This window comes from Arachis hypogaea, chromosome 11, assembly GCF_003086295.3.
Source record: "Arachis hypogaea cultivar Tifrunner chromosome 11, arahy.Tifrunner.gnm2.J5K5, whole genome shotgun sequence".
NCBI lineage: Eukaryota > Viridiplantae > Streptophyta > Magnoliopsida > Fabales > Fabaceae > Arachis > Arachis hypogaea.
Genome location: NC_092046.1, coordinates 11,561,202 through 11,577,529, shown reverse-complemented (window position 1 = coordinate 11,577,529; position 16,328 = coordinate 11,561,202). Strand labels below are relative to the sequence as shown.

General features: G+C 36.8%; 2 protein-coding genes across 2 annotated transcripts; one reads left to right on the top strand and one right to left on the bottom strand.

Annotated features, from left to right (window-relative positions):
• Positions 1–1,279: 1,279 nt before the first annotated feature.
• Positions 1,280–4,457, bottom strand: LOC112720253 (GDP-L-galactose phosphorylase 1). Its single transcript, XM_025771126.3, has 7 exons — positions 3,604–4,457; positions 3,305–3,417; positions 3,124–3,183; positions 2,775–3,017; positions 2,497–2,682; positions 2,116–2,364; positions 1,280–2,010 (listed from the first exon to the last, which is right to left on the bottom strand). The coding sequence occupies exons 1-7, from the start codon at positions 3,722–3,724 to the stop codon at positions 1,690–1,692; spliced, it is 1,293 nt and encodes a 430-aa protein (XP_025626911.1). The 5' UTR covers positions 3,725–4,457; the 3' UTR covers positions 1,280–1,689.
• Positions 4,458–8,048: 3,591 nt separating this feature from the next.
• Positions 8,049–8,885, top strand: LOC114924648 (uncharacterized). The gene has a single exon (XM_029289888.1). It carries the CDS (start codon positions 8,049–8,051, stop codon positions 8,883–8,885), a length of 837 nt encoding a protein of 278 aa, XP_029145721.1.
• The last annotated feature ends 7,443 nt before the right edge of the window (positions 8,886–16,328 follow it).

Below are 16,328 nucleotides of genomic sequence, written 5' to 3'. Positions count from 1 at the left end.
AAAATAAATTTTTATATGCAAAAACTAATTGTTTTTTCATGTAAAAATGGATTTTTTTAAAAATTAATTTGGCTTATTAACTTAAACAAAATTTTTTATTAATCAAACTCAAATTTATTTTTTTTGTTAATCTTAACCATATGTATTCCTACATATTAATAATAAATTTTAAAATAAAATAATTATATTTATAAATTTTATTTTAATATAAATACTAATATATTTTTTTATTAAAATTTTTTGCCTCTTCAAATATTTTTTTCAAGTTCCGTCGTACTCTCATTTTTTATTAAATTAATTTGTATTGATGTAGAAAATTTGGAATCACAGGGCTATTTTAGTCATTTCATATAATATTTTAGTCTTGTCCATGTGTATCTAAACATAATACTAGACATTACATTAGTGTCTTGTCCATCGTATCCAAACACAATACACAAAAGATAATTTTTAGTGTCTCCGTCTTATTGTCTCTGTTTCAGTGTCATGTTTCTGTCATGTCTCTAAAAACAAACGCAGCCTAAATGTCAACCATGTTTAAGTGGTGGTTTATGAAATCCAAGCAGTTGTCGGAAACTTGGTTGCTGAAATGGAGATGGATGTAATGCATAAAATGGCACTCACGCCATGAATGGCTTCATATAAAAGCGTGTAATATCACGGGCTTGGCAAGTATAAATGTTCCAGAAGAAGTGATTAAGTGAAGAAAAACTCATTTTGTTGGGATAAAAATTTGAGCTGAATATGCAAGTTTGATATACTAACCAATCCAGCCCTTGTCACTTTAACAAAAGATCGTACAATTCCTAACTAAAACGGATAGACCATACTACATCAAAATAAAAAAAAAATTAATTATTCGATTAATCTTTATAATTTTATCAAATTTATAATTAAATCATTATATTTTTTTTAGTTAGATTCCAATACTATTTTCTAACTATGTAATTTAATCTTTTTCATGTAAAAAATGTTAAAATTAACAAAATATTTCTCTAAAATACATATAATAAAAAATCTAATTAAGTTTCTAATTATGAATACCTTCAAATTGCTTAAAAAAAACATATTTAATTAACTCTTAACATTTTTTAGCCTAAAAAATAATTAATTACAAAATTAAAAATAATATAAGAATCCAACAAAAAAATAAAATATAAAAACCTAATTGTAAACTTGATAAAATTATAAAAACCAACAAAATAATTAAACCAAATATAAAATAACAATTAAAAAGGAAAGAGAGACCCCCGGGGAGAGAGAGAGAGAGAGGGAGGGGTTCAATCATAAAATCACCTTTATTATAATGGGAAACACCTTTTTAGTTTTTACACACTATCCACGTTTTCCACCTTCCTAATCACCTAAAGCAATCAGTTTCAGCCAAAAACAATACAGATACCAACCGTAATTTTGCACATAAGTTCACATAACAGAAAGGAAGTGGCAGGTCAACCACTTATTGCATAGTTACATCACATCATTACATAGAACAAGTATATAACCAAGCAAGGAAACACAGCATCAAACCAATACAAACCACATTATTTTTCAGGTCCTTTAAAAGCACAGGACATATTTCCAACCTTTATTAACCACCACCATAGATGGTACTGGTTTGAACTGATACATCATACTATGGAGTATTATACTGGAGAATCAATATAGATTTGTTCATCAAGAGCATTGCTACTGGAGAACAAGACACTCTTGTGAACCAGCCACCATTGCAGGGGAAGGACTCGAGCCAGCTTCCTCTACACATTGGCATTTGACCTCGAGCTCGCTGGATGTCATGGCTTGAAAAATGAGACAACTGACTTCTTGAAACCTCTCTTCAGAGAGCGAGACTTCAGCAAGAAGCCGCCAAGCATTGGCTTCAGATGCCTCTTCATAGTCCTTCCTCCTCTTCAACACCATGTGCCCACTGATTTCCCACACAGCAGGGTTGACTTGAGTGTCGAGAAGCTCGGCACTCACTTCTCCAAGAGCTTGTTTCTCAGCATAACACTGTTTCATCCATTTTGGATAAGTTGTCACAAATATTGTTCATGGAACTGACGAGTGCAATTTAAATTTTCAAACAACTTAAGATAAATTCCAAAGCCAATTTACCTGTGGTAAGAGGAAGACTTGTCTACCACAATCAGAAATAAGAATATTGTAAGGTATGTTATTGTGTTGAAGACAGATGCATGCATCTGACACAGTGTTTGCTAAATCTTTGAGCAAATGACCACCCTCAAACACAAGGCCTCGGATGGGGTAGTTCAACAATTTTGAAATCTTCACACCCCGATTTAGTTTGGCAATTTTCTTAGTAGGGGCCTTCTCAATGGGAAAAGGCACAGCCAGATAATAAGCCTGAACATGCCAATCACAAAATTGAAATAAGTTTTATTACTGAGGTAGCATTGTACAACAGAGCAATAAGCTAATAATCAACATGGCCAATAAGGATATGATCGCAAGCAATTCAGATTCGGAAACCAGTACCTGGAAATGAAGATGGTTAATAGTTGCAAATGCACCTAGGCTGTTGTAACCTAATCGAAAGTATGGATTTCCTGCTTCTACTGCCATGTGGAGTGCAAGCAGAAAGCTGGCATGATCAATCCTTTGGGGCAAACACTCAAAAATGCGAGGAATTAGCAGAACATGCCCGTATTCAATAGGACTGACCTGTTAAGACACATCAAGCATAATCCCATATAAGCACTTATTCTATGAACCCTTGAGGTAAAAAATTTCAACACAAAATTTAAGAAACTCACATTGATGGCAACAACACTAGGAGAGTTCTCAACATCAATTGGCGCATTGGGAAAGAATTGGACTTCGCCATCACTGCTTGCTTCGAATTGAAACAGGACCTCTTCCTGCCCAATTTTGGTGAAGTTGAATTTGCTCTCATCAAAGGGTTGGAGGACCTTATCAACTTGGAACTCAGTAGGACGCTTCTTGAGGTGGCGGCCTTCATTCAGCTGGGCAATAAAACCATACTCACCCGGAATCACCTGCACCAGAATTACCCCCAAAAAACCACACATGAAGCCTAGTGCAGAGCTAGTAGTTTATCAAGATAACTAGAGAACATCAAATAAAGAGGGCAAGAAATCAGACCTTAGTTTCGCAGGCAGTAACATCATAGCGAAAAAGCCCTCTCTGCATCCGATCTTCCCACTACAACACCAAAGCATAAAAACTTAAGCACATAACATGATAAACAATACATACAACAACAAACTGATGAAAATGTTAAACTTGTTGATCAAATCCGCCACCATAAAAAATTCATAATTACCTCCCCAAGAATGAGCGAGTCCAAAAAGGTGACAGGTTGCTCTTTGCATAGTGGCAAGTCCTTTCCACCAACCTTCTCAACCTCTTTAAAAGCATACAAAGGGAGCTTCGCCGCTGTAAAAAAAAATATCGCACAAAATACACCATCCAACACATCATGCAAATAAGTAAACCAGTAAAAAGACAGCAGAATTTAAACACAAAAATAAAAGACACACAAATAAGCCTTAAAATACATCTACAATATCATGCATGCAAGTAAAAATTTAAATTTTTTTTCTTTAAAAATAAAGAAGATACCTTGAATGCAACAGCTCTTGAGGCAATTCCGGCCACATCCTTCAGAAGGTGGAGCAGGCACCCCAACCTCCTCTTTCTGAAAATTCGAAACCAGGGTGGCAACTCTCTTAATGCTCAACATCTTTACCCTTTCTCTTACCCTAAACCCCAAATCACAACCCTAATCCCAATTACCGATCGAAAATAGGAGATCTTTATTATTTTTTCTTGCTTTGCGGAAAGGAAGAAGAGATTAATAATTGGAGAGCTAATACGACACTAAACAAAGAGGGAAGAGAGGATGTTGTGGTTGTTGTGGCCACCGCCGGCGAGGAAGAGGAGGTCAGAGGGGCTGCCGCCTTCAGAAGGCAAAGCGCCACGTCCGCCGTGCGGCGAAGGGTTGGAGGCAGTTAGGCAACCCTTGCGTCGTAGAGAGCGGACATGAGTTAAGGGGCGATATACTCTTTGAACAGCCGTGATGCCTGCAACGCCTCAAACCCTGGGTTTCAACCCTCCAATCCTTCTTCCTCACTAGAACAAAGAACAAGATGGAGAACAATATTCTTGGATGGGGATTCCGTTTGAACCCAGAGGTTGGGGATTTGGGAGATCTTAAGAGACGGAGACAAGTGTGGTTGGTAGTTGGAGACTACGGAGAGGGGGTTTTGTTTTCGTTTTTTGGGTTGGTTTGTTAATTTATTTTTTTATTTTTGGATGTGGTTGTGATCTACCATCAGATTTTATGATTTTATTTTGTTTTTAGGAATACTTTTGGTCACTCGTTTTTAAATAAACTGTTTTAATGATTAAAAAGCTCAATGCCAGGCTCATTTTTTTTTTTGGAGTTGAACCCATCTTGGCCCCTAAAATTTTCGAGGGCCTCAATTTTGATCTCAAAATTTATAGTTACCAAATTAACACCCCAAAATATAGAATTGTGCTTCACGTTTGCTCTTGTCACTAGTTCCGTTAACAGAATTCTGATGTGGCACGTTAAGTCGCCAGCGTATGTATTCATATGTCACCCACCTTACCAGAGTTGATTTGTGATGAGTGAATGATGTGACAAAATTTGAATCAACTCAAAGGTTCATTGTCATGTGACAATGCTCTCAATCCAGTTTTCAAAGGCCTCCCATGAGCTAGCCACCAGCACTCCTTCAAGTTGTCATATCCTAGAACCTTGTAATAATTTCTTATTGAGAACACGTCCAATGTATCTTTCTCTAGTCCAAATAACTGTTCAATTTGGTCTCCGACATATACAAGTTCTCCATCTTCTTTTGTCTCAAAACTTCCTCCATGGTGGATGACAATTGTTATATCATCATCCATCTACATTGTAAAATAACAAAAATTTCAACAATAATTTTAAAAAACAAAGCATACTGACTTAACTGACTTCAAACTCCAAAGAGGACAATAGGTCATAATTCATTTTAAAACAACAAATTTTTTAAACACAAGCAATAACACACACATAATAACATTTTTCCACAGACAGCAAAAGATAAAATCGACATTCTCTTCTTCAGCAAGGAAAAAAAAAATCCTAGCATCATTCACATGCAACAATTTCCAATGCCCTAAATATAACCAGCACCTTGTTTCGACAATAACAATGCAATACAAAAACCCAAACAAAAGCCAAAAACAGATTATTAAGAAATATGTGAAAATAAATAAAACTTCACTTCCTAACCTGATCTTCTTCGTTTCTTTCCACGCCCATGTTAGTTCGTCAGCAACCTCACCCATCAGTCCAATACACCACCAATGTTACTCTGATTCTCCTTTTTCACAGTCAAGTATGCGAGAAGAACAAAAATGTGGAGAAGAAGAATAGAAGACAAAGAGAAGGAAGAAGAAGGGTCAAGCTATGTCTGTGTCTTTATCTACATGTTGGCCCAACTTTTTTAACCCAATGAAGCCCTTAAACGATGTCACAATGAGTTAAAACTGAGAGGGAACATAAAACGACGTCGTTTTAGGCTTTCCTACGTGTCAATTTAACGTGCCACGTCAGATCTCCGTTAACGGAGATAGCTACGGGGACAAACGTGGGTCACGATTCAATATTTGAGGGTTTTAATTTGGTATCTATAAATTTCGGGGTCCAAATTGAGGCCCTCGAAAATTTCAGAGGCCAAAATGTGTATCAACTCTTTTTTTTTATATGGAACAAAGCTTGGTGTTGTTCAATATAATGGATGCATAGGCAAATTTTTCCCTGCTATGGTGTCAAACGTTACCTGCGTTTTACTTTTGGCCTGTTTTTTTTTTTTTTTTGCTCACCAAAGAGAGCAAACGTGGGCTGCATTTTGCTTTTTCAAAATTTTTTTTAATTTTTTTAACCCAAACGCGGCCTGCGTTTTGTGATGGGTTATTTTTTTTTTGTGATAACAAAACGTAGATTGCGTTTTGTACCGAGGGTCAGCATTTTTTTTCTTGTAAACGCAAAATGCAGGCTGCGTTTTTTTGTGTTGTCAGATCACTTTTTTGAAAAATTAAAAACGCAGGTTGCATTTGTTGAGAAAAAAATATTTTAACGAAGGAGCTTGCCTATAAATACGAGGCACTCCCCGCCCAAATGGCCTCACTCCCATTCTACTCATCATACTCTTCTTTCATATACATAAGTTGCAGTTCTTAGTTTTTTTGGTAGTTAGGTGTGTCAAAACAATCGGAGTAGGTGAGGTTGAAGTTATGAAAAATATTGTAAATTTGCGAGTATATTATAACGGTGAAGTTATACCAAACACACATGAAGGAGTGACTTTTGTTTGTGAATGTCCGTTGTCATTTGCTATTCTCTGTACCATGAGCTTTGTCGAGTTGCAAAATGGGCTTTGTAATAACATTCAAAGCCACATTTTGAAAAGGGTGAGCAACCTTTTATACAGAAGTCATGTGCAAGTATTTAGTGGGCTAATACAGTTTCAATTAATGCCCATCACTGACGATGCCAATATGCAGCAGATGTTCTGTATTTATCAACAAACCCGATTTCACATGCCGATGATAGAGTTGTACGTTGAGTTTGAACAGCAGTTAGGATCAGGCACGGTCGGCGAGGAGGTCAATGTTGATGAGCTTGGGGATATAGATTGGGAAGAAGATAACAATGACAGTGAAGAGGAGTTCGAAGCTAACTATGAAGTCGACGACGAAAACGATGACGGAGACTTGGCAGGCAATCCAGATGTGCAAAATGAAGCGAATGCGATTGCAAGGCAGCACCCGTTTGGTGTTCCGTCTTTTATGCGGACTCTAGATCTCGAAGCCATGCATGCCCCGGAATTTCCTGAGTATGCGAATACGGGTATGTTATGATTATTAACTCAAGTTTCCTACAGTGTTTATTTTATTTGCCTTGTCTGATTGATGGTGGTGCGCATGTCGTAGGTGAAGGCAACGCTGCGACGGAAGATGGCGAGTTTAGTGTTGGAATGGAATTTGGTTCGAGAGAGTCGGTGATATCTGCAATCAAAAGGTACACTGTCTCTAGAGGAGTTGATTACACTGTGTATGAGTCTGAGCCGCAGACATTTTATGCGAAATGCAAGGGGTATGGTGCAAGGTGCGATTGACTTATCCGGGCTAGCTTGATTCGAAAGAAAGCTTGTTGGAAGATCAGGAGATACAATGGCAAGCACACGTGCACCGTGGGAACGATATCACAAGATCATGCCAAGTTGGACTCGGACACAATTGCACATGCCATTAGGCCGTTGGTTGAATCAGACCCCTCGATAAAGGTAAAGTCTGTAATTACAGAAGTTCAATCCAGGTTCAACTACACTATCGGTTACTGCAAGGCTTGGTTGGCAAAGCAGAAAGCTGTTGCCAAGGTTTTCGGTGATTGGGAAGTTTCTTACCAGACTCTGCCAGTATGGTTGAAAGCAATGACGGTTAAAATACCAAGGTCTTGTGTTCAAATCAAAACGCTCCCCGTTTACCGTGAGACTGAGGAGGTTCAAGGTGTAAGAGTTCTGCACCGTATTTTTTGGAGCTTCTATCCATGTATTGTAGCATTTAGACACTGCAAGCCACTGGTGCAAGTTGATGGGACGCACCTGTACGGAAAATATAAAGGTGCACTTCTGGTAGCGGTTGCACAAGATGGGAATCAAAACATTGTGCCTATTGCATTTGCTATAGTCGAGGGCGAGACGGCAGACGCGTGGGAGTTTTTCCTAACGAATTTGTGGAGATATGTTGTTACCATTGATGGTGTGGGTATTATTTCTGACCACCATACCTCCATCGACGCTGCAATAGCTCACAGTAACGGTGCATGGTCACCACTAAGGGCGTGGCACATGTACTGCATCAGGCACATCGGCTCCAACCTCTTAAGGAGGTTCAAGACTCCATATTTGCATAAACTCGTGGTGAATACAGTTATTTCAACTCGCTATTATGGTTCTATTCATAGTAAATCTGTGGCATCTGCTTATGAATAAATGGTTTGTTCAACAGGCTATTCTAGGATCGAGCAGGAGTACAACAAAAACTACGAAAGGCTTAAAGAGCGAGATGAGGCATATACTCAATGGTGCGATGAGATCGGTGTTGAGAGATGGGTGTTGGCATTCGATGGTGGTCATCGTTGGGGACATATGACGACAAACTTGGTAGAGTACATAAATTCTGTCATGAAGGATGCACGCAACCTTCATATGACTGCCCTGGTCCGGTCAACTTTCTATCGGCTGAATGAGTTGTTCACTCGGAAGAGTACCGAGGCTCATGAGCATCTCCGCAACGGATTCACGTATTCAGAGTTCGCAACGAAGAGAGTTGAAGAAAGCTTCCGACGTGCAAGAAACGTTGTGGTCAACCGGTTCGACAGGCGCAACGAGATGTTTGAGGTTCGCAAAATGCAAGATGGTACCATTTACACTGTCAACCTTGCGCAACGACACTGCGACTGTGGCCATTTCCAGGTCAAACGACTTCCATGTCGCCACGTGCTTGCATGTTGTGCCAACCAGCGTCTCGATTGGCAAGTGTACGTGCACGATGTGTACAAGATGTCTGAAATTTGCAAGGTGTACAGAGACGAGTTTGTTCCAATGGGTGACCCATCTACATGGGATAGATACGAAGGAGCGAAGGTGATCGACAACTGGACATTGAGGTGCGCGACGAAAGGAAGACCGAAGTCCACCCGCTACTTGAATGAGATGGATTCGCGTGAGATGCGTGGTACTCACCGGTGCACTATATGTGGACGCGAGGGACATAGCCGCAGCCGATGTCCTCAGCGCGCAGGTCCAAGCTCCGCTAGAGGTCATTAGTGGTTAAGCTTTTCAATGTAACATCTGTTATGACCTACTTCACAATTATATGTTACTTTTTTTGTAACATCGTCATTTACTTTAACCTAGTTAACAATTTATGATAAATAATGTTTTTCCTGTTGCTGCTATGGTTCATCGGCGCCAACCTGTTCGCCTAGAACTCTATCTGATAGTCGGAGGTGAATCCCATACTGCTGTGTGTACCAATCGTAGTACACTAGGAGATGATGGAAGTCAATAATCTCCTCGCCTAGCTGCAATGTGTTATAGCGGTCAACTATCCATCTGTTAACCCATTGAATGTAAATCTGTCCCCAGTCATGGTTTTGTGCTCCTGTCAACCGCTTGCAGTGATCACGACCAAGGTTGAACGCGGGGCCTGGTGGTAGCTGCTGCATCCTGAACTGTCGTTTGACCCGGTCTGTTGGGTGTCATTCTATGCACTCGAATGACACTAGAGGCGACTGGGTGGAGCACAAAACCAAATGGGGAGCGAGGACATCTGGAATCCCCACTCCCATATATGGTTGCCATATAAATTGCACAATAGTTACCAAGAGACCGATTAGAAAAACTATTCTTCTGAATAAAAACTTTAGACATTAATGGTACAACTTTCGTCGTCAACTCCCATGTCGTCGAGTCCTCGCCTAAAATGCGCAGTAGACCGCCGTATATATCTCGTATGTCGGCGCCAATGACTCCACCTAACGAAAACAGAATAACAATAACAATAATAATAATAATAATAATAATAATAATAATAATAATAATAATAATAATAATAATAATAATAATAATAATAATAATAATAACAACAACAATAACGATAAAAGCCAATACCGTCGCGCTAGTGGAATACCAACATCGCCGAGTTGATCGCGGGGTATAGGTGCCAGGAACGGCATACACTCCCACGCCCAAACAAAAAGTAGTATCAGTGGGCCATCCATTTCCTTGCAGTTGTATCATGATGCACGACACAACGATTTGTATAGGTGTGCCAGACTTGTTGCCTCCCAACTATACCCTGAAATCTGGTGGAAATCCCGAAGTAGCGGTAGAAACTTCGAGTTCAGTGAAACGGTCGACTTATCCAGAAACACAATTGTTCCGAGCACGCAGAAACGTACCGCTCGAGGGACTCCTGAGTATCACAAGGCTCGCTGTCTCTGCACCGTGAACCTAAGCAATATGTAGCTTCCCGAACACATGATCGTCCGGACCGGGCTCCCGACCAAAACACGCAATGCAGTTCTCCACCAAAAACTCGTGGCTACTATCTGATCTACCCGCAACGGCCTCCCCATTAATCGGGAGATCAAGAATATAGCTCACATCTTCCAGCGTCACCGTCACTTTACCGACCGGAAGATGAAATGTGTGAGTCTCCGGCCTCCAGCGTTCCACCAAAGCACTCAGTAGTGCAGAATGACCTCTCATTTCGCCTACTCATGAAACGTGCTGAAACCCAGTCAATGCCAATGTCGCTGCAGCTACCTCGTTAAAGGTATCTGGCGGATCCAGTTTTCTGGGCAACAAATTTCTGATAGCCTGCAAAAAGAAAATGATAATTATTAAATTCTAAATAATATCGGTTAATAATTTGTTCAAAAAAAATAATTAGCAACAACAACTAAATAGTATTATTATTATCTTAAAACAATAATAAATTATTAAAAAACATAAATATTAATCTATTATTTATTAAACAGTATTATTAATTATTAAAAATTTGAAGCAAACTTATTCTCACTATCATAACCAGTATTATAAAATAATCATAATAACACTCTAATTATAATAATAATTACTTAAATATAACAATAATAACAACAATAATAACCATTTATTATATTATCTATAACATACACGGTTTATTATTAACATACAATATTAATTATTATTACAAACCTTAATATAGTATTAAACATAATAATTTTTTTAATTAAACATTATTAAAAAAACCGTTTACTGTTAACAGTATTATTATTATTATTATTATCATAAAAAATAATAATAAATCACTAAAAAATAATAATAAATTATTATGCATTATTGTTATTAAAAATTATTAATAAATTATTCTCATTAACATACCCACTATAATAATAATAATAACAACAACAACGTCACTAACAACATTGCCTATTAATAACAATAATAATATAATACCAGTATTAAAAAAATTAAACCGTAATGAGAAATAAATAACAACATAATATTAGTTATAATAATATTAATAACCCCAATATTACTAATTACAACACAAATAAATAAATAAAATTCGAATAAATCTATATATTTATTGTTAAATATTAAAAAAAATTACTTACAAATTGAAGATGATCCAAATACTCAATAATATGTTTTTCTGGTTTGGTATAGTCACGCACCATTTTTTGTTTCCTATACCGTGTCCTTCTTCTTCATCAAGCTCCTTCTCACAGTAAACTCTTGCTTCCTCACTCTCCCTCAACTATTTTTCACTTTGCTTCCTTCCATCTGCGTTTTCCGCTTATAAGCACTAAGCTGAGACACCCGTAGAGTACACGTGGCGCGCATGCAGCTAGGGAGCCTGCAAAACGCAACCTGCATTTGGCTCTGCTACGCTGACAAATGCATCCTGCGTTTGGCTCTGTTCCTGTCGGCATGCAGGGCACGTTTCGCTTGCTGGTTCTCCTCCCTCACCAATCGCAGCCTGCGTTTAGTTTTTTTATTCCAACGCCTGCAAAACGTTACCTGCGTTTTGCAGGTCTCTGATCAACATAGGTCCACAATTCGGGACAATACACCATGCATCCATATACACGTTGATCACCAATCTTTTCTTCATAACCAAATTACTTTCTATCAATGCGACGAATTAAGCAATAAAATAAAGCTCTATATTATTAGATTGTTTCAAATTAATTTTTATTATAAATTTATCTTTTTTTTTTAATAAATGGAAGCATGGTTTTAAGATTTTCACATATTATATATCGTGCAATGATTTATATAAAAAAAATGACAATTGGTTTATGACAATTTTGTAACAAAAAGTCTCTTTTATTTTATTTGTGTGAAAATTATAATAACTATTTTGTGATTATTTTTATAACTTTTTTAGTATTTTTTAATTATTCTTTCTAAGAATACTATTTTTAACTTAAAATATTTGACGCTCAATTTTTATGTTGGATTTGAATATTTTAAATTTGCAACAATGACGTTTGAATATACAATTACACGCATTAATATTGATATATAATTATAGCAGAAATTAATTTAGTAATAAAAAAAATTTTGTGTAATGTAAAAATATTGGTGTATGGAGTGTAATTTATAGATGTGGATTTGTAAGTGTGTAGGTATATCTAACGTAACCTGTGTTTTGTAAAAAACGAAAAAAAAAAGTTGCATGTGGTGGCTGCCAAACGTAAATTGCATTTTGTAGGAAGGACAACCCAAGGGTGAAATGTGTCTTCCTTGTTCCTGCATACAAATCAGAGCAGGCATTGACCGTGTTGGAACTCCCCAAACGTAGCTTGTGTTTTGCAGGTGGTCAGAAATAAACACAAGCTACGATTTTCAGGCTCACAGCACTAAGTTTCGTTGTATGTTGGACACGTGTGCTTGAAGAGCTCTTTATATCCACGGGTTCATTAACATTCACCTCCTCGCCAATCGCGTCCAACCTTATATGCTGTTCAAACTCAACGTACAGTTCTATCATCGGTATGTGAAATTGGGTTTGTTGATAAATATAGAACATCTACTGTATACATGTGTCGTCAGTGATGGATATTATTTGAAACTGTATCAGCCCATCAAGTACTTGTACAGGATTCTTGTATAAAATGTTACTCACCCCTTTTGAAATGTGACTTTGTATGTTGTCACAAAGACCATTTTACAAATCTACAAAACTCATGGTCTATGGAATAACAAAGGAAAACGAGAATTCACACACAAAAGTCACTCCTTCATGTGTGTTTAGTATAATCTCACTGTTATAATACACTCTCAAATTTATAATACCTTTCATAACCTCAACTTTATCTAACCCAACTTTTTTGATACTATAAATTGTCAAAAAATTCACTATAAAAGAAAGAGGAATGGAGGTGAGATATAAAACACGGATGTATTGCCAATGGTATTTATGAGTAAGACTCGCGATTTAAACATTTTTTCCCAGACAAAACTTTGCAGCTTTTGAATAAAAATTTTTAAATTCAAAATGCAACTTTTTGTTCTTCCAAAAAATTAAAAAAATTAATCCCATGCGTAAAACGCAACCTGCGTTTTGCAGGTTACAATTTAAAAAAAATCCAGTCCAAACGCAGTTTGTGATTTACCTTTGACATCATATCAGTGTAATTATTTTACACATATCTATTTCAACATCAAACGCTACATTTTTCCATATAAAAAAAATTAGCCTAGTTATAGACTTATATTTTTATAAATTTAGTTCAATGAATTGAAAACATTATAAAATTTTTAAATAGTTATTGTTTAATTTCTTTAGACATTTACTATGTTCTTAATAAAAAAATTAAATTAAACTATAAAATTACATGAAAATTACGAAATTATAATGGATGATTTTGTCTGTTTTTTTTTTTAAATTTCTATAGTATTTAACGAAAAATTAGGAATGTACATGAGTCGAGTGAAATCGGGTTTATTCTAATCTAGATCCAATCCTAAATATATACTGGATCTATTTTTTAAACTCTAATCCGATCCTAGACCCGATGAAACCTAAAGACTTTAGGACCGGGTGAAAATCGGATAAAAATCGGGTGAAAATCGAGCCTTTAACAATAATTCAATAATAATCAGAAGTTCAATAACATTGTAACAAATCAGAAGTTCGGCAATAATCAAAATTAAGAATAAATAACCATCACTAAGCAAACAAAATCAAGGACAAAATCAATAATAATCAAAATTAAGAACAAATAACCATCACTGATAATCAGAGATCAGAACAATAATCAATATACTAATCAGAACAATAATCAAAATTTCTAATCAGAAGTTCCAATAATCAAAATCCCTAAATTCAGAATATTAATTATTTATCAAAGCTTGAAAACAGAGGTCAGAGAAGAGAAGAAGAAGACGACGAAAGGCAGAGAAAAGAAGACGATCGCGAGCAGCAGAGCAGAAGTGGTGGCTGACTGAGCTTCGCCAGGGCTTTTAGTGGTGGCGGGGCTGCATTCTAGTGGCTCATTGATGGAGCAGAAAAGCGACGTCGCACTGGTGTCGTCGTTGCTGAGAATGGTATCGTCATCGCCGAGCGTGATGAGAGATAGAGATAGGGCTAAGAGGGAAAGGGTGGCGCTGGTGCGGAATTTACAACCCCAAACTAACCGGCAAGTGCACCGGGTCGTACCAAGTAATACCTCAGGTGAGTGAGGGTCGATCCCACGAGGATTGAAGGACTAAGCAACAATAGTTATTAATTTACTTAGTTAGACAAGCAGAAAATAGTGTTTGAGAGTTCAAAGACATTAAACAATAGCAAGAATATTAAAGAAAGGCAAGTAAATAAGTTGGGAATAAAATATGGAGAAGGCAGTTAAGGCTTAAGAGTTATCTATTTTCTGGATTGATTTTTCTTATTAACTATTTTAATCATGTAAGATTTAATTCATGGCAAACTATATGTGACTAGACCCTAATTTCTTAGACATTTCTAGTATCCTCTAAAATTTATCAATTGCCAATTCCTTGGTCACTTAATTCCAATTAGAGGGTGAATTTCAATTCTAGTTTATATATCACAGAAATCCTAATTACCCAAATATAAGAGGATTATATGTCACGTATCCCGTTAAATTCAGATAACTAGAAATTTAGGAGAATATGTTTTCAAGCTGTTATTCAAGTAAAGAGCTTTTCCAAGTTATACAAGAACTCAATTAGAAATAGGGTCATACTTCCGTTCCACCCAAATTCATAAAATAAAGAACGAAAACAATTCTTAAATATAAATCAGTACATGAATTAAAATAGAAAAATAATATTATAAATCCATACAATAGATAGAGCTCCTAACCTTAACAATGGAGGTTTAGTTGCTCATGGTGCAGAGAGAAAAATAAGGATTCTGATAAAATATATTTTGATAGAGATCCTCTAAAATTAACTAATTGGGATCCTTTTATATCTAATCCTAATAAATTCAAATTCAAATTTCTAAAACTAAAATAATATCTTTTCCTATTTTAAAATAAAAAATTAAGTTTAAATCAGAATTAATTAATTAAATAATCAGTAAGTCTTCAATTGATGGATGGGGACCACTTGCTTCGTAGGGTCCACGCTTAACTTGGGAAGTAACGAGAAGTGTTCCCTTGAGTCCTCAATTCTGCAGCCTCTAATCTGTGTTTCCTGGGCCGAAAACTAGGTCAAAAACAGCCCAAAAATCGCCCCAGCGTTTTCTGTGAATTCTGCACGTGGCGCATGTCACGCGACGCGTCAGTCACGCGTACGCATCGTTGATCTTCTTCACGTGTCACGCGTGCGCGTACCTTCTTCGCTCTTCACGCGTACGCGTTAGGTACGCGCACGCGTCGCTCCTCGTTGTCATCTCTTTTAATTCTTGTGCTGCAAAAACTCCATCAAATCCATCCAAATGCTACCTAAAATAAACAGAATTGCACAAGACTCAAAGTAGCATCCATAGTGGCTAAAAGATAATTAATTCTTAATTAAACTCAACAAATTAAATACAAATTCACTAGGAAAAGATAGGAAAGATGCTCGCGCATCACAACACCAAACTTGAATTGTTGCTTGTCCTCAAGCAACCAAAACTAATATAGGCTTTAGATGTGAATTTGCATGAGAATGAGAGTTCGATTAAGCTCATGTCTATTCTTATAGTGGGGTTTATAACTGCAATCTTGAATAGTTTTGGCATCTCACTCTCCTTTGAATTAGAAGGATGTCACTGTCATTTGGAATTAGGATCCGGATAATATTATGAATTCTCTGATCTTTTGTAACTCAATTTAACCCTTGAACACAGCAATTTTTCTTTGATTCTCTTTTCTTTGGTGCTTTGCACCTTGAGCCTAGCCGTGACTTTAAATGTTTTGTCTCAATCTTCACTTGATACAGAAACACCACAAGCACTTAACTAGGGAACTCTTTTGAAGTTTTGATTTTTTTTCTTTCAGCTACTCCCAGACAGTGGTGTTCAAAGCCTTTGGCATGCTCTGTTAATTGCAATTGATCTCGACTCTAAATGTTTTGTCTCAAGGATTACTTGACACAAGAACACCACAAGCATATAACTAGGGAAACAACTCTTTGAGCTTTTAATCATGTCTGACCTCCCAAGTCATTAATGCTCAGAGCCTTGGACCTTGCTTCTCTTTTTTTTTTTGCTGTTTCGTTTGCTTCAAGGATTAAATTTTTGTTTATTTCAGAGAAATC

Coding starts and splice junctions, on each gene's coding strand:
- LOC114924648 (XM_029289888.1), top strand. CDS start 8,049: ATGGTTTGTTCAACAGGCTATTCTAGGATCGAGCAGGAGTACAACAAA.
- LOC112720253 (XM_025771126.3), bottom strand. CDS start 3,724: ATGTTGAGCATTAAGAGAGTTGCCACCCTGGTTTCGAATTTTCAGAAA. Junction 3,018..3,123: donor TTACTGCCTGCGAAACTAAG/GTCTGATTTCTT, acceptor ATTCTGGTGCAG/GTGATTCCGGGTGAGTATGG. Junction 2,365..2,496: donor TTAACCATCTTCATTTCCAG/GTACTGGTTTCC, acceptor TGGCATGTTCAG/GCTTATTATCTGGCTGTGCC.